The sequence below is a fragment of the Triticum aestivum genome, chromosome 3B (genome assembly GCF_018294505.1).
Source record: "Triticum aestivum cultivar Chinese Spring chromosome 3B, IWGSC CS RefSeq v2.1, whole genome shotgun sequence".
Lineage (NCBI taxonomy): Eukaryota > Viridiplantae > Streptophyta > Magnoliopsida > Poales > Poaceae > Triticum > Triticum aestivum.
In genome coordinates this window covers 455,483,959-455,507,560 of record NC_057801.1, presented here as the reverse complement: position 1 = coordinate 455,507,560, position 23,602 = coordinate 455,483,959, and the positions used below count along the sequence as shown (strand labels likewise).

General features: G+C 50.5%; 1 protein-coding gene across 3 annotated transcripts; it reads left to right on the top strand.

The window, feature by feature from the left end:
- Positions 1 to 15,471: 15,471 nt before the first annotated feature.
- On the top strand, positions 15,472 to 23,374 carry LOC123070331 (ribosome biogenesis protein BRX1 homolog 1). Of its 3 annotated transcripts, none has more exons than XM_044493478.1 (8): positions 15,472 to 16,147; positions 16,608 to 16,740; positions 16,861 to 16,942; positions 17,722 to 17,831; positions 17,920 to 18,015; positions 18,265 to 18,315; positions 18,417 to 18,506; positions 23,301 to 23,374. In XM_044493478.1, the coding sequence occupies exons 1-8, from the start codon at positions 16,137 to 16,139 to the stop codon at positions 23,328 to 23,330; spliced, it is 603 nt and encodes a 200-aa protein (XP_044349413.1). In that variant the 5' UTR covers positions 15,472 to 16,136; the 3' UTR covers positions 23,331 to 23,374. The 3 variants fall into 3 exon arrangements, with proteins under 3 accessions (XP_044349413.1, XP_044349412.1, XP_044349414.1); XM_044493477.1 differs by lacking the exon at positions 23,301 to 23,374 and adding an exon at positions 18,955 to 19,775; XM_044493479.1 differs by lacking the exons at positions 16,861 to 16,942; positions 23,301 to 23,374 and adding an exon at positions 18,955 to 19,775.
- Positions 23,375 to 23,602: the final 228 nt, after the last annotated feature.

Here is a 23,602-nt window from a genome sequence, read left to right as displayed (position 1 = left end):
GCGTCCTCTGGAGGCCGTGGCGCCTCCTGAGGCGGTGGAGCCTCCAGAAGCTGGTTGCCTGGGGGCTGATCCCTTGAGATCTCTGTGAGTCCTTCCGTTCCCGGTGCGCTCCCCTGCGGCGGCTGATCCTTCTCAGCCGTGGTAGTGATCTCTGCGAGTCCTTCTTGGTCCTGCTTCGCCTTGACACGGGTAGCTGCCGCGGCCTTGGTCCGACGCTCCTCTCTAACCGCCACCAGAGCTGCGCTGGCGGAGTAGGGAGTGGCGGCAAGGTAGAGCACCAAGGGCTCTTGAGGGCGTGGGGCGACCATCACCGGAGGGCTGGTTAGGTATCTCTTGAGATCTTGGAACGCCTTGTCGGCCTCTTCAGTCCATTCAAAGGGCCCCCTTTTCTTCATCAGCTGGAAGAAAGGCAGCGCTCGCTCCCCTAACCTGGAGATGAAGCACCCTAGTGCAGTCATGCGCCCAGCGAGCTTCTGCATTTCTCTGAGGGTATTTGGCGGGCTCATGTCCTCGACCGCCTTGACCTTTTCTGGGTTGGCCTCGATGCCTCGGTGGGACACGAGGAAGCCCAAGAGCTTGCCCGAGGGGACTCCAAACACACGCTTCTCCGGGTTGAGCCGCAGGTTCACTGCGTTGAGGTTTGCGAAGGTTTCCTCCAGGTCTTGTATCAGGGTCTTGGCCTTGCGAGACTTCACCACAATGTCATCGACGTAAGCTTCCACATTCTTCCCGAGTTGCAGGCCCAAGGTGATGTGCATGAGCCGCTGAAAGGTTGCCCCCGTGTTGCGCAGTCCGAACGGCATGCATGTATAGCAGTACACCCCACACGGGGTCAGGAAGGCCGTCTTCTCCACGTCTTCCACCGCCATCTTGATCTGGTGATACCCGGAGAAGGCATCCAAGAAGCATAACAGGTCGCACTCAGCAGTGGAATCGACGATCTGATCGATGCGAGGGAGCAGGAACGGATCTTGCGGGCACGCTTTGTTGAGGTTGGTGAAGTCGACACACATGCGCTCCTTCCCTCCCTTCTTTGGTACAACCATAGGGTTGGCCAACCAATCTGGATATCGGACCTCGCGAATGACCCCCGCGGCTTCTCGCTTGCGGGTCTCCTGGACGATGAAGGCCTGCTTTTCAGTGGACTGCCGCCTCGCTTTCTGCTTCACGGGGCGCATGTTGGGGCACACGTTGAGGTGGTGCTCGATTACGCCCCGTGGGATCCCTGCCAACTGATCGGGCTCCCAGGCGAATACCTTCTTGTTTGCGCGCACGAACTTGACCAGGGCCTCCTCCTGCTCGGGCTCGAGGTTGGCGCCTATGGTGAAAGTGGTTTTAGTGGACCCGTCCTCGTCGACGGGTATCTGCTTGGTCTTCGCCTTGTCTTGGGTGAACAACTGTTTCTTCTTGGTTGGTGCAGCCCCCTTGGGCTCGGGGGTCCCCGCGTTGGCGGGTTGTGCTGACGCCGTCGTCTTGAAGGCGAGCTTGAGCGCTCGCAGTGCATCCCCGGTGTCCCCAGACACGGTGTGACACCGCTACTCACGGGCATCTTCATAAGGTTGTACGCTGGGTGAGTCGCGGCCATGAATTGGGACAGTGCTGGATAGCCGAGGATGGCGTTGTAGGGGAGGCCGATGGGGGCGATATCAAAATCGACCAGCTCCGTGCGGAAATTGTCGTAGGTGCCGAAAGTTACTGGGAGCTGGATCTGTCCCAAGGAGCTGGATGACCCACCCCCGACGCCCGAGAAGGTCCGGCTGGGCTGCAGCCGCTCCCAGGGTATGCGGAGGAGGTTGAAGGCCTCAACTGAGAGCACGCTAAGGCCCGCGCCGCCGCCGATGAGAGTCCTGGTGACGGCCACCTGGCAGATGGTGGGGGTGCACAGCATGGGGAGCGCACCCGAGCAGGCCGAGTTGGAGGGGTGGTCCTCCAAGCTGAAGGCCAGATTGGCCTGTGGCTCCGACCGATCCGGGGGAGCCCCCTGTCACATGGAGGCGGCGCCGACCCGACGGACGAATGGCTTGACGTGGTGACTGGAGGGCGGCGCCTGCGAGCCGCCTAAGAGGGCCGCGATGACTAGGGGCGCCAGCGTGACGTGGTGGGCAAGGAAGAGGCCGCGCAGCTCTTCCCAAGAGGCCACAGAGGCCGCCGGCGGGTGGAGCGGCCATGCGCGCGGAGCGCCGGTGAGGGCCATGGGAAGCCAGTTGGCCATGACCCCGTTGTCACCTTCAGCTTCGAGAACGGCCTCCTCGTACGCCAGCAGGAAGGCCAGCGGATCGGTCGCGCTGTTGTAGTGTGGCAGCATCGTCGGCTTGAACTTGTCTAGCCACCGCACCCGTTGCAAGGCTGGGGCTGGCGACCGGAGCGGGCGGCGTGCTGCCCATCGCGGGGCAGGTCGCGACGGTGGCGGAGAGGAAAACTCCGGTGCAGCCCCTACCTGGCATGCCAAATGTGGGATTTCGGGTTCCGGCAGACCCTTGAGGTTCGAACACTGGGGTGCGCGCGGAGATTTCATCCTCTACCTACCTGCTACTCGCCGACTCGCTAGGATCTAAACTACGGTAGAAACAACACAAGAGACACATAGTTTATACTGGTTCAGGCCACCATTATGGTGTAATACCCTACTCCAGTGTGTGGTGTGGTGGATTGCCTCTTGGGCTGATGATGAACAATACAAGGGAGAACAGCCTCGTGAGGGTCTGTTCTTGGCTGGGACGATGAACTGCTAGGAGGAGTTCAGCCGCCCTTCTCACTCTCTCTCTCTCTCTCTCTCTTGATTCACATGTCTCTACCCTGGGGGTGGCTAGTCCTATTTATAGGCAAATGCCCTGGGCCTCTTCCCAAATATTGAGCGGGAAGGGCGCCAACAATTGGCCATTTTGAAGGGGAACATCGGGTACACTTATCCTGACTAAAGTTGGTCCTCGCCTATCAAAGGCTGTGGTGGTGATGCCTGCTTGGGCTCCACAATGACTTCCTTCCTGCCATTGGGCTGGTCTTGGTCTTGTTGCACCGAAATGGATGCCTTTGGTTGATGCTCTCGCTTGCGCTTGCTCCCTTTGCACCAAAGAGGAAAGGAGGACACTGCGTGGGCTGACGCCCGACTGGCGCCCTTGGTCGTCATGGCTTGCGTCATGGGCACCTCGTGAGGTACCCCACCTTGAACTTTCTGCCTCCTCGTGAGCCAGCCTGATGAGGCCGTGGCTGAGGAAGCTCCTTGTCGTCCACCCCGCGAGGCTTGGCCCCTCGCGAGGGTCTTGAGCTTGTGTTGATGAAGATGGGCCGTGCTGGGCCTCCTTTGAGCCATGCCGCAGGCCGCAGGCAGGCAAGTCTGGGGACCCCCGTTCCCAGAACACCGACAATGGTGAAGGCCCGGGAACAGTCGCCTGAGCTTGGGAGGGGCTAGAGTAGTGTGGACGGGCAAAGGGGATCACCGGCGAGCTCGAGCTCGGGGACGGCGCACCGAGGCCTGCCCGGCCAGGATACGGCTACCTACGAGTTTGTGGAGTGTGTGAGAGGAGCTGGGGATGCTCGAGGAGGCTGGGGGGCTAGATTTATAGCCGAGCGGAGTGAGGGGATCGAGCTCCGCCGGAGGACACCTGCACACTGCGCCCGGTGACGAACGGCATCAGAGAGCGAGATGGAAGGTGACGCAGCTCACACGGGCATTGTGAATGGATGGAGATGAGCACAGGAACACTGGGGTGGCAACGAACACAGTGCACCGCACACTGTTGGATTGGCCGGACCGTGCCCGTTCTCGCTGCGGCGAGCTCCGGCGTCGGCGAGTGCCAGGGGGAAGTTAATGGCGTCGGGATGATGATGGTGGCGGGGTGTCAATGGGCCTTATTGGGCCTTAGTGGAAGAGAGGAGGAAGCGGCCAGGTGGAGGGCGCCCCCCAAGCCTAATCCGAATTGGGGTAGGGGGCGCCCCCCTTTCCTCCTCCCTCTCTCCTTCTTCCTTCTTCTCCTACTCCAAGTAGGGAAGGGGGAAACCTACTCCTACTGGGAGTAGGACTCCCCCCCTTGGGCGTGCCATAGAGAGGGTCGGCCCTCCCCTCCTCCACTCCTTTATATACGGGGGATGGGGCACCCCATAGACACACAAGTTGATTTCTTAGCCGTGTGCGGTGCCCCCCTGAGGGAGTCCTGGATTAGGGGGTGTCCGGATAGCCGAACTATCACCGTTGGCCGGACTCCTGGACTATGAAGATACAAGATTGAAGACTTCATCCCGTGTCCGGATGGGACTTTCCTTGGCGTGGAAGGCAAGCTTGGCAATACGGATATGTAGATCTCCTACCATTGTAACCGACTCTGTGTAACCCTAACCCTCTTCGGCGCCTATATAAACCGGAGGGTTTTAGTCCGTAGGACGAACAACAATCATACCATAGGCTAGCTTCTAGGGTTTATCCTCACTAATCTCGTGGTAGATCTACTCTTGTACTACCCATATCATCAATATAAATCAAGCAGGAGTAGGGTTTTACCTCCATCGAGAGGGCCCGAACCTGGGTAAAAACATCGTGTCCCTTGTCTCCTGTTACCATCTGCCTAGACCCATAGTTCGGAACCCCCTACCCGAGATCCGCCAGTTTTGACACTGACATTGGTGCTTTCATTGAGAGTTCCTCTATGTCGTCATCTTTAGGCCCGATGGCTCCTCCAATCATCAACAATGATGCGGTCCAGGGTGAGACTTTTCTCCCTGGACAGATCTTCGTATTCGGCGGCTTTGCACTGCGGGCCAATTCGCTTGGCCATCTCGAGCAGATTGAAAGTTACGCACCTGGCCATTAGGTCAGATTTGGAAGTTTGAACTACACGGCTGACGTCCTCGGAGACTTGATCTTCGACGGGTTCGAGCCACAGCCAAGCGCGCCGCACTGTTACGATGGGCATGATCTAGCTCTGCCACCGAACAGTGCCCTGGAGGCCGCACCAGTGTCCGCTCCGACCTTCAGCTCGGAGCCGACTGCGCCGACCGAGGACGGGTGGCTGGACACCGCCTCGGGGGCTGTGATCTCTGCGGCGATTGAGCCGAACACCATCCCTGTCCTTTGCAAGGCTCGTAACTCCAAGGTGCCGGACTCCTCTCCGGACTCCGAGCCTGCCGCGCCCCTGCCAATCGAATCCGATTGGGCGCCGGTCATGGAATTCACCGCCGCGGACATCTTTCAGCACTTGCCCTTTGGCGACATCCTGAATTCGCTAAAGTTTCTCTCTTTGTCAGGAGAGCCCTGGCCGGACTATGGCCAGGAAGGTTGGGATGCGGATGGCGAAGAAATTCAAAGCCCACCCACCACCCACTTTGTAGCCACTGTCGATGATTTAACCGACATGCTCGATTTCGACTCCGAAGACATCAACGGTATGGACGACGATGTAGGAGACGACCAAGAACCAGCGCCTACAGGGCACTGGAAGGCCACCTCGTCATATGACATTTACATGGTGGACATCCCAAAAGATGGGAACGGCGATGGAACAACGGAGGATGACCCCTCCAAGAAACAGCCTTAGCGCCGGCGTCAGCGGCGCCGCTCTAAATCCCGCCACAGCAAAAATAGTGATTCCTGCACGGGAGACAATAACACCCCGGAAAGTGCCAAAGACAACCCCTTCCAGCAGGATTCAGCGCAGGAGGACGGAGAAGCCAGCCCCCATGAGAGAGCGGCAGACGGAAAGGTAGAGGACGATAATTACATGCCTCCCTCCGAAGACGAGGCAAGCCTCGACGACGACGAATTTGTCGTGTCTGAGGATCCCGTCGAACAAGAGCATTTCAAATGCAGGCTTATGGCCACGGCAAGTAGCCTCAAGAAAAAGCACCAACAACTCAGAGCTGATCAAGATTTGCTAGCTGACAGATGGACTGAAATCCTTGCGGCCGAAGAGTACGAAGTCGAACGCCCCTCCAAAAGCTACCCGAAACGCAGGCTGCTACCCCGATTAGAGGAGGAACCACTCAAACCTACATCACCAGCGCAGGACGCGGCTGACCGGCCACCTCGTGGCCGCGACAGAGAGGCCTCTCGGCCCTCCACTCAAGCCGCACCCTGGCACCGCTCAAAAAATACCAAGGCACGGGGAAGTGCGCCAGACCTGCGAGACATATTGGAGGACAAGGCAAGGCAAACAAGGTTGATCTACGGATCGCGTGGGCGCCTCGCTACACATGACGACAACCGTCATGCCGGATACAACAAATCCGGCCGGGCCGAACATAGCAGACAAAGCCCATTTGAACTACGTCGTGACATAGCCCAATACAGAGGCGCCACACACCCACTATGCTTCATAGACAAAGTAACGGATCATCAAATCCCTAAAGGTTTCAAACCCGTAAACATTGAATCATACGATGGCACAACAGATCCTGCGGTCTGGATCGAGGACTATCTCCTTCATATCCACATGGCCCGCGGTGATGATCTACACGCCATCAAATACCTCCCACTCAAGCTTAAAGGACCATCTCAGCATTGGCTTAACAGCTTGCCAGCAGAGTCAATTGGTTGTTGGGAAGACCTGGAAGCCGCGTTCCTCGACAACTTCTAGGGCATCTATGTGCGACCACCAGACGCCGATGACCTAAGTCACATAATTCAGCAGTCAGAAGAATCGGCCAGACAATTCTGGACACGGTTCCTAACCAAGAAAAATCAAATCATCGACTGTCCGGATGCAGAGGCCCTTGCATCCTTCAAACATAACATCCGCGATGAATGGCTTGCCCGGCACCTAGGACAGGAAAAGCCGAAATCCATGGCAGCCCTCACAACACTCATGACCCGCTTTTGTGCGGGAGAGGACAGCTGGCTAGCTCGCAGTAACAACATGACCAAGAGCCCTGGTAATTCAGATACCAAGGAAAACAACGGCAGGTCGCGTCGCAACAAGCATAAGCACCACATTAATGGTGATAATGCTGAGGATACGGTAGTCAATGCCGGATTCAGATGCTCTAAACTCGGTCAGCGGAAAAAGCCATTCAAAAGAAATACTCCGAGCCCGTCCAATTTGGACCGAATACTCGATCGCTCGTGCCAGATACACGGCACCCCCAAAAAACTAGCCAACCACACCAACAGGGATTGTTGGGTGTTCAAGCAGGCATGCAAGTTAAATGCCGAAAACAATGACAAGGGGCTGCATAGCGACGACGAGGAGGAGCCCCGGCCGCCGAACAATAGAGGATAGAAGGGCTTCCCCCTACAAGTGCGGACGGTGAACATGATATACGCAACCCACATACCCAAAAGGGAGCGGAAGCATGCACTAAGGGACGTATATGCGATGGAGCCAGTCGTCCCAAAGTTCAATCCGTGGTCCTCCTGCCCGATCACTTTCGATCGAAGGGACCACCCCACTAGCGTCCGCCATGGTGGATTCGCCGCATTGGTTCTAGACCCAATCGTTGATGGATTTCACCTCACTAGAGTCCCGATGGACGGCGGTAGCAGCCTGAACCTGCTTTATCAGGACATAGTGCGCAAAATGGGCATAGACCCCTCAAGGATTAAACCCACAAAGACGACCTTTAAAGGCGTCATACCAGGTGTAGAGGCCAATTGTACAGGCTCAATTACACTTGAAGTGGTCTTCGGATCTTCGGATAACTTCCGAAGCGAGGAGTTAATCTTCGACATAGTCCCGTTCCGCAGCGGCTATCACGCACTGCTCGGACAAACCGCATTTGCAAAGTTCAATGCGGTGCCGCACTACGCATACCTCAAGCTCAAGATGCCAGGCCCTCGAGGAGTCATTACGGTCAACGGAAACACCGAACACTCTCTCCGAACGGAGGATCATACGACGTCTCTCGCGGCGGAAGTACAAACCAGCCTCTTAAGGCAATTATCGAGTCCGGCTATTAAACGTCCGGACACCGCCAAGCGCGCCCGGAGTAACCTACAACAAGACCGCCCGGCACGTCCCGGGCACGCGTAGCAATACGGCCCCAACCCCAGCGCTCGCGACATTGCGAAACCAGTACTATGCGTACATAATTACGCTCTGGAAATACCATGGGCATAGGGGGAGGGGCATGACCATGGCAGGCCCAGAATGCGGCTCAACCGCACCAGGGGCTCCTGATTGTGTAATTCCTTTTTCTTACTTTCAGGACTCCTTTATCAAGAAGCCCTGTCCAGCAGTAGAATCACCGAACACACGATGCAACAGCCAGGGAGGCAGAAAGCTACGTCGAATGTACAGGTGGTCTCTATAACGAGCAGTATACTTGTTTTACATATCATCCCGCAGCTCGCTCCTGGAGGGGGACATGTCAAATAGTCCCGTCCCTTGCTTATCGCACTATTTGTATCGTTCTGCTTTTACCGCAGCTTTTTTAATAAACAATGCACAGCTTTTGCCCATTATTGCATTCCCTTTTTATTATCTATATATGTTCACTTATGACATATTGCATCCGTACACTTTGGTACGGCAAAATACACCAGGGGCTTAAGTACCCCAAAATATGGTGTGATAAGTCCGAACACTTTCACAAGTGAGGCACCCCGAAATTATAGCATTATATGCATCGGCTCCGAATCATGTCTTGGGTCAATAGTTGGGTTTGCCCGGCTCCCATGTTTTGGTACCTTACGTTCCGTTATATCGGCTAAGGTAGCGCTGGGTGAACCACTACGATTGTGCTCCGGTTGAGCTGGGTTGAGCACCTCAGTGGAGAAAGCTAAAACTGACCGTCATGATAGGGCGAGAGCCGGTTGCTGTTCGAGAGGTCTTCGAGTCCCGAAAGACTTATGCCGCCTAGAGCGAGGAGCCGGCTTTGTCCGGCCCAGGCATGGATAGCACCCCGAATTCAGAATTCCGAATACTAGGGGCTTCGCCGAAATTTAAAATTATAGAATTCTATGGCTAAGTGAGAGTGTTCAAGCATTATAGTCCGGTTGCCTTGTTCGTTGCGTTGAGCGCCTCCCTCGAAGGACCCAAGAATGGGAAAAAGAGCGCTCAAGTTTATCCCGAACACCCCAGCACTCGCGGCATGGGGGCAGAAGCCGATGACTCGCCATCTCTCAAATTTAATAAACGGCCGCACATAAGGTAATATTTTAAATTAACAAGCGTTGCTTAGCGCATATGAACAAGTTTTCATGCGTACAGGATAACAAATGCGAGCTCAATCAAAAATTACATCTTGGGAGCATTCACCCGCTATAAGGCGGGCACCCTTCAGGACGCCCGCATAATACATCTCGGGCTTGCGATACTCCCTGCCCGGTGGTGGAGCGTCCGTCACAAGCTTCTCAGCGTCCATCTTGCCCCAGTGCACTTTAGCACGGGCAAGGGCCCTACGGGCACCTTCGATACAGGCGAAGCACTTGGCGACTTCAATCCATGGACAGGCATCCACGAGCCTCCTCACCAGCCCGAAGTAGCTCCCAGGCATGGCACACTCAGGCCACAGCCGAACTATGAGGCCCTTCATGGCCTGTTCGGCCACCTTGTGGAGCTCAACCAGCTGCTTCAGCTGGTCGCTCAAGGGCACCGGGTGTCCGGCCTCGACATACTGAGACCAGAACACCTTCTCCGTCGAGCTCCCCTCCTCGTCCCGGTAGAATGCAGCAGCATCGGACACACTGCGGGGCAGATCTGCGAATGCTCCTGGATTCGGGTAAGTAACAAGTAATTCACTTCACGTGCTTGCTTTGCATGAAGAATGCCTTACCCGCTGCTATCTGCTTTATTGCCTCAATTTCCTGGAGGGTTTTTTGGGCTTCGGCCTTAGTGGCTTTGCCACTCTCAAGAGCCGAGGCGAGCTCGAACTCTCGAGTCTTTGAGTCACGCTCCAAACTCTCGTGTTTTTCCACGAGAGCCTGGAGCTCTTGCCGCACCTCTGCCACCCGCGCCTCCTGCTCCTCCTGCTCGGTGCGTTCCGCGGCCGCACTGCTTTCGGCCTTGGACACCGCCTCCTTCAGGGTCGCCACCTCGTTCGTGGCCCCTGCAATTTTCACGTGATTCCTGTCATTTTTTGCAACCACATCTTTTATATACTTCTATAAGGTATTACTTACCTTCCTTGTCCTCGAGCTGCTTCTTGGCAAGGCCGAGCTCGTTCTCGGACCGCTCGAGGCTCTGCTTTAATGCATCGACCTCCGTAGTCAGTGCGGCAGAGGTCAGCAGCGCAACTTACATTCCCCATATCGACATACTTATGTTAGACTCCTGCGTACATCTTTTTAGATCCTCAGTTCGGCTTTTCTTTCCGAACACCAAACCGAGCATCAGGGGCTACTGTCTATGTGGTAATATTTTTACATATCTTAAATACATACCTCAAAGCCTGTTAGAAGGCTGGCACAGGCTTCAGTCAGCCCGCTCTTTGCGGACTAAACTTTCTGGATCACCACACTCATAACAGTGCGGTGCTCCTCGTCGATGGAGGCGTCGTTAAGCGCCTCCAGCAAATTATCCGGTGCCTCCGGTTGGACGGAGGTCACAGGTGTCGCAGTCTCGCCCTTCTTGCGAAGGGGCCGCCTACCGGACTCCGGAGCCACCGAAGGTTCCGGTGCGGAGTCCGGCCCAGGGCAGGACTTAGAGCCCTTTGGGGTTTGATCCCCCTTATGCCCGGAGTCTGGGAGGTTGCCTTGCGGCGCCTCCGGGACCTCCTCCTCCTGGCTGGGCCCCTTTTGGGACCCCACCTCGGCGTCATACGCATCGCGAGGAGAGGAGACGGCCGGAAGTGAAGTGCTATTCACGTCCGACAGAGCCAGGGAGTCGCTCGTTGAAGTGTCGAGCCCGTCCCTGGGCGGGCTGCCGGGTTGTATTCGGCGTTAAGAGATTCTATACGACAAATGAAGCACCATGAGTTATTCTGGTATCCGGATACTTACGATGTCGCTAGGGGCTTAGCCCTCGGCGGCCACTCCTCTTCGCCGTCGTCGGTGTTGGTGGAGTAGTCCGGAGGAAGGGTCCTTCCCTTCTTGGACCCTCCGGCCTCCCCAGTTGGGGCGGCCTTCCTTTTCTTCTCTCCCCCCGTTGGGGGAGAGGCCTTCTTTTCCTCCTCCTCATCTTCACGGTAGGAGTCCGCCTCAGAGTCATCGGATGATGAGTCCGATAACACCTGGCGCCGGGAGCTCTTTCGAGTTCCTGTGGCCTTCTTCTTGGCCTTCTTCTCCGACACCACGTGACGTGCCGGAACCAGCAGCCCCATCAATCGGGCGTCCGCTGGGTCTTCTGGCAAGGGAGCTGGACAGTTAACCTGCCCGGACGTCTTCTGCCAGGCCTGTCAAAGGTAGGGGAGTTTATATCCCGCATAGATTCAAACTATGAAAAACAAGTGTCCTATAAAGGGTAAAATATCTTACCTCGCTGGCTTGACGCTGCAAGCTGAATCCGCGATCTTCGGTAGCGGATGCGGGAGCCTCGGCGCCCTTGAACAGCACCTTCCAGGCATCTTCATACGTGGTGTCGAAGAGCCTGCTCAAGGTTTGGTGCTGTGCCGGATCAAACTCCCACAGATTAAAGGCCCATTGTTGGCACGGGAGGATCTGGCAGATGAGCATGACTTGGACTATGTTAACAAGCTTGAGCTTCTTGTTCACCAGGGTTTGGACGTAGGTTTGGAGTCCGGTCAGCTCTTCCGAATCACCCCATGTCAGGCCCGTCTCTTTCCAAGAGGTGAGCCGTGTAGGGAAGCCATATCGGAATTCGGGGGCCGCTACCCATTTGGGGTCACGCGGCTCGGTTATGTAGAACCACCCCGATTTCCACCCCTTTATGGTCTCCACGAAGGAGCCCTCGAGCCATAAAACGTTGGGCATCCTGCCCACCATGGCACCTCCGCACTCCGCCTGGCGGCCGCCCACTACCTTCGGTTTGACATTGAAGGTCTTCAGCCATAAGCCGAAGTGGGGCCGGATGTAGAGAAAGGCCTCGCACACGATGATGAATGCCGAGATGTTGAGGACGAAATTCAGGGCCAGATCGTGGAAATCCAGGCCGTAGTAGAAAATGAGCCCCCAGACGAATGGGTGAAGTGGAAAACCTAGTCCGCGGAGGAAGTGGGTGAGAAACACCACCCTCTCATGGGGCCTGGGGGTGGGGATAAGCTGCCCCTTGTCAGGGAGCCGATGCATGATGTCGCTGGACAAGTATCCGGCTTTCCTCAACTTTTTGATGTGTCCCTCCGTGACGGAGGAGACCATCCACTTGCCTCCCCCTCCGGACATGGCTGGGGAAGGTTGAGGCGAGATGTGCAGACTTGGGTGCTGGAGCTCGAGTGCGCGGAAATGGATGAGCAAAGGAGGAAGAAGGCGTGTGTGAAAAGTGGATCTTTATCCCCTTATATGGACGGACGAAACTGTGTGTCCCCACCAGCCTGGTAAAACTCGCTTATCTCCCAAGCGCCGTAATTGATGGCACGGTTGGTTTACCCACGCCCGTATTGATGATAATCCCGGAATAAGGGGACACGATCTCTACTTTGACAAGATGTGCCAAGGAAACCGCCTTGCTAAACGCGCTGAGGTGGGACAGTAAAAACGATTCGAATAAAGGCTTGGCCGTGGTGTGACGTCACGCCACGGAATACGTCAGCAGATTGAATTTGTGTAAATATTATTCTCTCTACGGTGGTATGTGGAATTTATTTTGCAAAGCCGGACACTATCCTTGTGTTCAAAATCTTCTATGAAGTATTCGGAGGAGGAACCCGCCTTGCAATGCCGAAGACAATATGCGCGTCGGACTCGTCGTCATTGAAGCCTGGTTCAGGGGCTACTGAGGGAGTCCTGGATTAGGGGGTGTCTGGATAGCCGAACTATCACCATTGGCTGGACTCCTGGACTATGAAGATACAAGATTGAAGACTTCGTCCCGTGTCCGGATGGGACTTTCCTTGGCGTGGAAGGCAAGCTTGGTGATACGGATATGTAGATCTCCTACCATTGTAACCGACTCTGTGTAACCCTAACCCTCTTCGGTGCCTATATAAACTGGAGGGTTTTAGTCCGTAGGACGAACAACAATCATACCATAGGCTAGCTTCTAGGGTTTAGCCTCTCTGATCTCGTGGTAGATCTACTCTTGTACTACCCATATCATCAATATCAATCAAGCAGGAGTAGGGTTTTACCTCCATCGAGAGGGCCCGAACCTGCGTAAAAACATCGTGTCGCTTGTCTCCTGTTACCATCCGCCTAGACGCACAGTTCGGGACCCCCTACCCGAGATCCGCTGGTTTTGACACCGACACCCCCCTCTACAGTATTCCACCTCGGTCATATCATCGTAGTGCTTAGGCGAAGCCCTGCGCCGGTAACTTCATCATCATTGTCGCCACACCGTCGTGCTGACGGAACTCTCCCTCGGCCTCAACTGGATCAAGAGTACGAGGGACGTCACCGAGCTGAACATGTGCTGAACACGTAGGTGCCTTACGTTCGATGCTGAGATCGGTCGGATCGTGAAGACGTACGACTACCTCGTTGATAAAACGCTTCCGCTTTCAGTCTACGAGGGTACATAGACAACACTCTCCCTCTCGTTGCTATGCATCACATAGATAGACTTGCGTGATCGTAGGATTTTTTTTGAAATTACTGCGTTCCCCAACATATTATGCATGAAAACATAGTAAATAACAGTAGGTAAACATGATGCAAAATGGACGTATCAATGATCACCCAGTTATGAAGTGACGTTTGATAGCACACAAGGTATTCTTCCAGTATCCGGGAGTGACATGATCTCATTGTGTAAGGAATAGATACTTAACATGAAGAAAGGTGTAGCAAATAACAAAGTGATACGATGTGATGCTAAGCTTATGGTTAGGTCTGTCCATCACATCATTCTCCTAACGATGTGATCCCGTTATCAAATGACAACTCATGTCTGTGGTTAGGAAACCTTAACCATCTTTGATCAATGAGCTAGTCTAGTAGAGGCTTACTAGGGACATTGTGTAGTCTATGTATTCACACATGTATTTAAGTTTCCGATCAATGCAATTCTAGCACGAATAGTAAACATTTATCACGAACGAGGATTATGATAATAACTATTTTATTATTGCCTCTAGGGCATATTTCCAACAAATATTCCCCCTATTCTCACATTAACGATTTTCTAGTGAACCTTTTGTTATAATATGTTATACCTTTTGCTTCATAGTACTTTACAAAAACTGAGGTGAGATATATCAGTATCCCCGTGAGACCAACACATGTTCGCTATACTAGTCTCCTTGTTAGTGGTTTTGTTCCTTTTCTCACTCCCGTGTTTCGGCATCCCCGTGATCCAATTCACGCTATGTCTGGCCATATGATGGTGGATGCCGTCACACCGAGAGGGTCCTAAGGATACCACTCCATCATCGAAGGAGTAAATTCCAATTTTGGGCTATATAATCCCTCATCATATGTTTTTGATGAACCTATAAGTTGCCATTGTGATCACCCTATTACGGATGACGTTGGAACAACCCCAAAGTTCACCGTCCGGTATGGAGTGACTCGATACTCTCATAGTCTAAGGAGTCATACAAATGTTAACTCTCGTGTTATGGACTATAGACTTTAGACGATTTCATCTTCAAGTATAACAAACAACTTGGGTCAATTCAACATGAGTGTTCTACCAACTTCATGCTCTCAAATATTGCCGGCATTATGGTCATGCCCATGATCACGAAAGCAGAATCTACAGTCAACACTTTGAGCTATTCCTAGAGGCAAGACTAGGAATCTTGTTTTACCGTTTCTAACTCTAGACATGCTCATAGTTTTTTCCGAATTGCATATTCAGGTACCATAACAGTTATAGCACAGAATATTAACAATAATTATAAACTTGGAAATAAATCATACTAAAATATTATCGCCTCTAGGGCATATTTTCAACAAAATCCATTGTGAAAAATGTTGGCGTTTCGCACAATCGAGGGGATGGAAGCGATGTAAATGGGACGCCCCGCTTATAGATTGCTAATGTTCTACTATAGGTCCCAGTTTTGGGAACCTTTTAGAGGGTTCTTTTTTCCTATTATCGGGGCTTTCTTTTCCTTTTCCCATTTCTCTTTATGTTTTTTTAAAATCAATTATTAAAAAAGTTATTTTTTATTTTTATTTTATTAAAAGCATTGCAATTTTGGAATAATATTCATGTTATTAGGAAATGTTCTTTTTTTAAAAAACTGTTCACAAATTTGAAAATATGTTTGTGCTTTCATAAAAGGTTTAGGTTTTTAAACATATCGTAAATTTTCAAAAATTCTTTGCGTTTTAAAAAATGTTTCAGATCTGATTTTTTTAGAAAAATGTTTACATTTTGAAACGCTACAGTTTGGGTCGCTAAAGTGTTTCGTGGTCGAAATGGGAAATGGAAGTGCATTCGGTTCACGTAGCTTAATGGGCTGGCCCGGTTCTTGCACGGGGGCAATTTTTTGACGTAAAGAGCTCTATATTAGTTCTGGTCCAATCCAGGCCTAGCCTCCTCTTCCAAAACAAAAAATGGGAATATCTAAACCCTAGCTGCGCCACCTCCATCTCCTCCTCCACCACCAATGGCGCCGCCGTCGTCGTTGAGGAAACTCCAAGAGCTGATGAAGGGCAAATTGAGCCCCGGGGAAAATTCAATTAGGGATAAGGATGAAGAGAATCCGGAGGTTGCGCTTGTTTCAAAGAAGGTGAACAAGAAGTGGAAGAAGCTGCCGGGTACCAAGAAGGGGGAAGGGCGCGACGTGGATAGGCTGGTCCGGGAGGAGGATCCCGAGGTTGTGCTTGTTTCAAAGAAGCTGAACAAGAAGCGGAAGAAGCTGCCGGGTACCAAAAGGGGGAAAGGTGCGACGTGGATAGGCTGGTCCGGGAAGAGGATCCGGAGGTTGTGCTTGTTTCAAAGAAGCTGAAGACACATCCGGTGAGTGAACCGAATGCATCATCGAGGGAATCGATCTGGGAATCCAGTGAGCCGCTCACGGGTAAGAAGAGAAAAGAGGGGAAAGGCCACATCGTGCTGGTCGGGCAGGATGGTCCGGAGGTTGCTCCTGTGGCAAAGAAGTGGAAGCCAGATCCGGTGGCAAAGAAGTGGAAGCCAGAGCCGGTGCCAGAGGACATTCGGTTGAGTGCATCATTGACTGTTATTGTTGCTTATGCTCCAGACATGCCACACAGGTTATTTTTGTAGGGCCACTTTGATTCATAGAGAGGTGAAGGAAGAGCATAATAATAGGAAGTTCCCTATGGTTACACTATTTATCCATGTGATTCAAAGGAATGGATCATAGGATTATTTTTTTGGGTTTGAGCTTCATAGGAGAAAACAAGGAATTTTACAATCCACTCACCTCAAATTAGATTTTTATTATGCACAAAGATCAAGGCAAATAGTATTAACTAGTAGAATAGTATTAATTTAATCTTACCTTTGCATATGTTCTACTTAATCTGAGTATGCCTATTAGGGTTTCATGTGTTTTTCCTATTCATGCTATCAAACACGCAATCCTACAAACTTATTCTACTCCTAAGTTTCCCTATGTTTTTTTCAAATTCTACGAATCAACCATGTGCGTGTTGTAACCATGCAACCATGCAACAATCCGTATTAATCTAAATTAAATATTTTTGTTAGGTATGGACATTTGCTAAGGTCGATTACCTTTCTTCTGCCTTACAAGAGTGAAGGGAAGGCATATGAATGTGATCCCAACACAGTGAAAGATCTGATAAGTCGAACCAGATGTGGTTTATGTCTTTTCTTTGAGGTAAGAAGAATAAAACTCATCTAAAAATTTAATTTACTAAGGTAATCATGAAGTTTATTTATTTGTATATTGTGTGATGTCCATTTCATTGTGTTTACATTAGTCTTATTTTTGTGGCAGTGGGTTCAAAGAGATAAGGAGATGTTTTGTTGGATAATTAATATATCGAAAAATAATTCTACTCAGTTACTTGTAAATCCAGGTAAAATTCAATAGATTTTAAAGTTTGTTTTTCAATATATATCACCACATATTTTCGTAGTACCAAGCCTAGATAATAAATGGAGGGTAGAGTTGTGAGACTACAGTTTTGCCCCTTGATCTACAACATACAGTGAGGGATATTATGGGCTTTAAGGGAATCCTAAAGGAATATTCCAGTTGAATATCCCCACACAATATCATATATCGAGTAATCCTTGTTGGGTGAAGCGGCATGAGTGTGACGACCCTCACATAGAGCGTAGCCTTTGGTGATGATGTCCCTCTTAACAGGTCGCCCACGAGTGCGTGCCCAGCACCCGCAAAGGACAAAACCTTGATGGAACCCTCGGCATTGGGCTTCCCCCTGGCAGTGCCTGCTACCCACGTGGGGCACCTTTTGATGGTTTCGTCTGCGCTGGGCATGCCTTAGGGCCAGTACTTTTGGTGGCCTTTTTGGGCTTCCAGAATAAGTTCCCCCTACCCAGCTTATTCTAGAAGCCCAACCAAAATTTTCATTTTAGAAGCCTACTAGTTAAGTCTTCACTAGGTGTCTTCTAAAAGATAATTTTGGTTGGGCTTCTAGAATAAGCTGGGTAGGGGGCAGTTTATTCTAGAATAAGCTGGGTAGACGTGTTGTATCCTTACGTCATGCGAGACGCCTTGCATCATATCGTCGTGAATTAGTGCGAGAACGCTCCTCCACACATATCTTAAATTATTATTGTGATTTTTTACTTTTTGTTGATGATTTAATTATGTTTTCATTTTCTTTTGCAGCATTTGTATCAGAAATGTCAGAAGTGAAAGTTAAGCGTGCAGCTTGTGCTTTCTCATTAAACTTCTGTAGTGATAAAAAATGGGCTGGTGTAAAGAATGCTTTGGAGATGGTAAGAATGTGTTGTAGTTAGTGTTTATTTATCTTTTTATTTATGTACTTCATGTATGAATGCCTGAATGCTATGTCAAACTCCATAGGTGTTTTCTTCACCTCAACACAAGACATCTGAAGCTCCTGATAATATGTATGTCTTCACAAGGATAGATGATTGTGTCTACTTCAGAAATATAAAGGTATCCAATCAGCCCACCTTTAAAGTGTTTTTTGTCATGTTAACATTTTTGTAAATGCCACTACACCCATAGTCTACTTCAGAAAGATTTTTGAGATTGCCAATATACCCATAAGTCTACTTCAAAAAGATTTTTGTGAATGCCAATACACACCCATAAGTCTACTTCAGAAAGACTGGCTCTGTTTCGGTATGAATATGAATTCATGTTTATGTTTTTCCTAATATTAGTTTATTCTATATCATCTAGATTAATGATTTCCCCAATATTGCCGAAGGCGAGCCATTGGATCTGAAAGAGGTGTAAATTCTCATCCTTATTAATTTCATTAACTCGTACCTAACAGTTATAAGATATGCACTGCTCATGCCTAAACATTATTAAATGTTTGAAACATTCAGGTTGGACCTTATTTTTGCCTGAAGCTTGTGGATATTCATGGAGAGACTGCTGTCACATATCTACCTTCAGATGTTGTTCCACAAAATAAGGTAACGTAATTTACTGTAGTTACTCTCTCTGTCCCATAATATAGTGTGCATTGGTTTTCACAATAGTCAATCTTAACAAACTCTGGCCCAGTTTATATACAAATTATCTATATCTAGAAGAGAAAAGTCCATTTCCAAGAGTGGCGATTTGGCACCTGGATGTGAAAAGTAAAATCAAATAAAATAGCATTTTTTCAATCTATTTTTTTGGCATACAAGATGCCTGAATGTATGATGTGCGTGCCCAAAACAAGTTTGCAAAAAACTGAAAATTGGTTGTGAAAGGAACTTTAAAAAAGAGCACTATTTGGACCTGATATTGGTTGCTGATAATTTATCTATAAATTTGGTTAAAATTTACAAGTTTGACTTAAAAAAACTAATATGCACTATATTAGTAGAATATTGGTTTATTAGCTAATAATATTATATGAAAATTCATTTGCAGATTAAAGTGTGTCCCATTCAATATTGTAGTTTGTCACCTGAATTGGGATCTTGCATAGCATCTCATTCCCTCTACTTGAATGGCGAAAACTATACGATCCTTATGGAGAATGGTCATGATTTGTCAGCATTTGAGGGTTATAATGTTAGCCTTGAGGAGTTTCTTGCAGAGCAACCATTATTGAAAATAAAACATATTGTTGGATAAAAAACTGGCGAGGAGTGTTTGTTTGTGACAAACATTGCCAAGTATATCATCAGATCCATCCTTGCATACCTTGTTAAGCTCTTCTCTCGTGACAAATGTATCAAAATGAAGATAATAGGGCGCAAACATATCTTTCTGAATGGGTCCAAAGTCAAATTCTATGGGGTGGAATTTGTACATTTTGAGGAAAATCAAGCAGAAGACAATGTAGTGTGTGTTGTTGGGTTAATAAGAGGATGCTTCCCTAAAGACCTCATCCCTAGTGATTTAAGTGAGATGCTTGATCTTTTGCTATCAGATCCTCTGCCCAATCTTGAAGCAGGGAAAGGTGATTGCTCCCTGCTGTCAGCAAAAGAGAGGACAGAACTCTTGGTTCTTTTGCATACCGAGTACATGACAAATGTAAAACCTATGTTATGTGGTAAAGATGGCGACGATCCAAATGGAAATTTGGAAGATTTCTTCGTAGGGTGCCTGAGGGAGTCCTGGACTAGGGGGTGTCCTGACAGCCGGACTATCATCGTCCGCCGGACTCCAAGACTACGAAGATACAAGATTGAAGACTCCGTCCCGTGTCCGGATGGGACTTTCCTTGGCGTGGAAGGCAAGCTTGGCGATACGGATATGTAGATCTCCTACCATTGTAACCGACTCTATGTAACCCTAGCCTCCTCCGGTGTCTATATAAACCGGAGGGCTTTAGTCCGTAGGACACAACATACATTACAACAATCATACCATAGGCTAGCTTCTAGGGTTTAACCTCCTTGATCTCGTGGTAGATCCACTCTTGTACTACCCATATCATCAATATTAATCAAGCAGGACGTAGGGTTTTACCTCCATCGAGAGGGCCCGAACCTGGGTAAAACATCGTGTCCCTCGTCTCCTGTTACCATCCGCCTAGACGCACAGTTCGGGACCCCCTACCCGAGATCCGCCGGTTTTGACACCGACATTGGTGCTTTCATTGAGAGTTCCTCTGTGTCGTCACCGATAGGCTTGATGGCATCTTCAACCAACAACGCTGTCCAGGGTGAGACTTTTCTCCCCGGACAGATCTTCGTATTCGGCGGCTTCGCACTGCGGGCTAATTCGCTTGGCCATCTGGAGCAGAGCGAAAGCTACGCCCCTGGCCGTCAGGTCAGATTCGGAAGCCTAAACTTCACGGCCGATGTCCGCGGAGACTTGATCTTCGACGGACTCAAGCCGCAGCCGAGCGTGCCGCACCGTGACGATGGGCATGATCTAGCTCTGCCGCCGAACAGTGCCTTGGTGGCCGCACATGGATCCGCTTCGGCCATCAGTCCGGAGCCGATCACCCAGATCGAGGATCGGTGGATGGACGCCGCCTTGGGGGCTTTAACTGCTACGGCGATGGAGCCGAACACTAATCTTGTCCCTCGCAAAACTCGTGATTCCGAGGTGCCGGACTCCTTGCCGGACTCCGAACCTCCCGCGCCCCTACCAATCAAATCGGATCGGGCGCCGGTTATGGAATTCATTGCCACGGACATCTTCCAATACTCGCCTTTCGGCGACATCCTGAATTCACTAGAGCATCTCTCGTTATCAGGAGAACCCTGGCCGGACTATGGCTAGGTTGGTTGGGGTACGGACGACGAAGAAATTCAGAGCCTACCCACCACCCACTTTGTAGCCACTGTCGACGATCTAACCGACATGCTAGACCATGACTCCGAAGACATCGATGGAATAGACGACGATGTCGGAGACGAACAAGAAACAGAGCCTATAAGGCATGGGAGGACCACCTCGTCATATGACATATACATGGTGGATACCCCAAAGGAGAGCGATGACGAGGACCAACGGGCTGCGGCAGAAGATAACCCCGCCGATAAACAACCAAAACGGCGACGCAGACGCCGCCCTAAGTCCCGCCTCGACAACAACAACGCTCCCAAGGACCCCGCATTACAGCAGGGCACAGAAGTGGACGACGAACATGCAGATAAGCAACCGTCCGAACATGACGAGTCAGATAATCAGTCCAGACAGTCACACTGCAAGAAGACAGTCCGGACGACCTCATGCCGGACACGCCGCCGGAGAGCAAAAACCTTCGGAAAAGACTCGTCAACACTGCAAGAAGCCTGAAGAAGGAAAAGCGGAAGCTCAAAACAGCGGAAGACACACTCAGAATGAGATGGAACAAAGTGCTCAAAACCGCAGATAAATACGGCAATGGCACCAATCAAAGAGCTACCCGAAGCGCAAGCTGCTACCAGAATTCGACGACGAAGCCATAGAGCCCCCACAGTCAAAAAATAAAGAGGCAGCCTGGTTGGATAGACGACCGGATGACAGGCCAAATTCGGAAGGCGGCGCCACACATAAACCAACCAGCGAACTTGGAAGGACAGATGGCCCAGCCAGGTCCATCTACGGGCCAAAGAAGAAGGCCCCAAGAAGCAAGGCAACACGTCAAGTGTCCGAAGATAGCGGCACACACAAATACAGGGGCGCCGCACACCCACTATGTTTCACCGATGAGGTGCTGGACCATGAATTCCCAGCAGGATTTAAACCCATAAAAATAGAAGCCTACGATGGAACAACAGACCCTGGAGTCTGGATAGAAGATTATATACTGCATATACACATGGCCAGAGGAGACGATCTCCACGCCATAAAATACCTACCCCTCAAGCTTAAAGGGCCAGCCCGTCATTGGCTTAAAAGCCTCCCAGAAAACACTGTTGGAAGTTGGGAAGAGCTCGAGGACGCGTTTAGAGCAAATTTTCAAGGGACTTATGTCCGCCTTCCGGATGCAGATGATCTAAGTCATATAACTCAACAGCCCGGAGAGTCAGCGCGGAAATTCTGGAACAGGTTTCTCACCAAAAAGAACCTAATAGCCGAAGCCTTAGCAGCTTTCAAACACAATGTCCGAGACGAATGGCTTGCCAGGCACCTCGGCCAAGAAAAACCGAGGACAATGTCCGCACTAACAAGCCTCATGACCCGCTTTTGTGCGGGAGAGGATAGCTGGCTAGCAAGATGCAGCACCAGCGACCCAAGTACATCCGAGATAAGAGATGGAAACGGAAAATCACGGCGCAGAAAAGTGCAGCGCCGAAATAAAGAGAAAAGCCCAAAGAGCACGGCAGTCAACGCCGGATTCAAAAGCTCGCGGCCAAACAACAAAACACCGCCTCTTAAGGATGACAGCGATGAATTGTCCAACTTAAACAAGATTTTGGGTCGGATATGTCAAATCCACAGTACCCCCAGAAGGCCTGCAAATCACACCCACAGGGATTGTTGGGTTTTTAAACAGTCCGGCCGACTAAACGCCGAACACAAGGGGCTCGACGCGTCAAGCGAAGAAGATAAACCCCACCAGCAGAGCACCGGAAAACAAGACTTTCCCACAAGAGGTCAAAGCAGTAAACTCACTTCATGTGATAATACGGAAAAATAGTGCGGCACTTCCTAAAAAGAGCCTCGCACAGTCCAACCCAGCAGACCATAGAGATTGGATATCAAAACCAATCACTTTTGACCACCTGGACTATTCCAGAAGCGTTCGAAGCGCGGGACGGACTACCTTGATATTAAATCCCATAATCTCATAATGGACGGAGGCAGTGACTTAAACCTGCTGTATTCAAACACAATCCGCAAGATGGGGATAGACCCTACCAAAATTCGACACAGCCGCACCTCCTTCAAAGGAGTGACGCCAGGCCCTTATGCCAAGTGCACAGGCTCCATATTACTAGAAGTTGTGTTCGGATCACCGAACAATTTTCGGCGCGAAAAACTAATTTTTCACATCGTCCCATTTAAAAGTGGATATCAAGCACTATTGGGACGAAAGGCTTTTGTCCGTTTCAACGCCATACCGCATTACGCGTCTCTTACACTCAAGATGCCCGGTCCGCGTGGCATCATTTCAGTGCGAGGGTCACTCAAAGACCCCGGACTCGGATAGACGAGTCCGGCTTCAGCAGGCTAGGGGTTCCCTAGCCGCACACCTCTTCACAGTGGGCTGTGCGCACAAACAACCGCGGGTTCGTACAAATCCCGCTTTACTTATTCATATTTCTTCTTTTACACATATATTTTTCGCACAAATTGTTTTCAAACTGAGCGTTCCTCTCTTTTTACAGATGAACAACATGCATACCCGTCCAGGATAACGGCGCAATGGAGACACAGGTGCAGACGTGCAGTAGGGACCCGTTGTGAGGATTCTTTTCAGATTAAGACCCTGCGTAGACCTTTTTTACTGTCTCTTGTTGTTATTATCCCTTGGTTTCTTCCTATAGCCAAAGCGGAGCCTGACGTTTTGGCATTGGCCGCGTCAGAAGACCATGCCTGTACCTAGACACCAGGGGCTTAGGGCATTGTTCTGCCCATTATTATAAAGACCGAACACCTCAGGGAGTGTTCGGCGTCTCGAGTTAGGCAT

What these genes read in the sequence shown, in the direction of transcription:
- LOC123070331 (XM_044493477.1), top strand. An exon ending in GTTTATGTCTTTTCTTTGAG is followed by an intron (nt 16,741 to 16,860) that starts GTAAGAAGAATA and finishes TTTTTGTGGCAG; the next exon opens with TGGGTTCAAAGAGATAAGGA. An exon ending in TAAAGAATGCTTTGGAGATG is followed by an intron (nt 17,832 to 17,919) that starts GTAAGAATGTGT and finishes CAAACTCCATAG; the next exon opens with GTGTTTTCTTCACCTCAACA.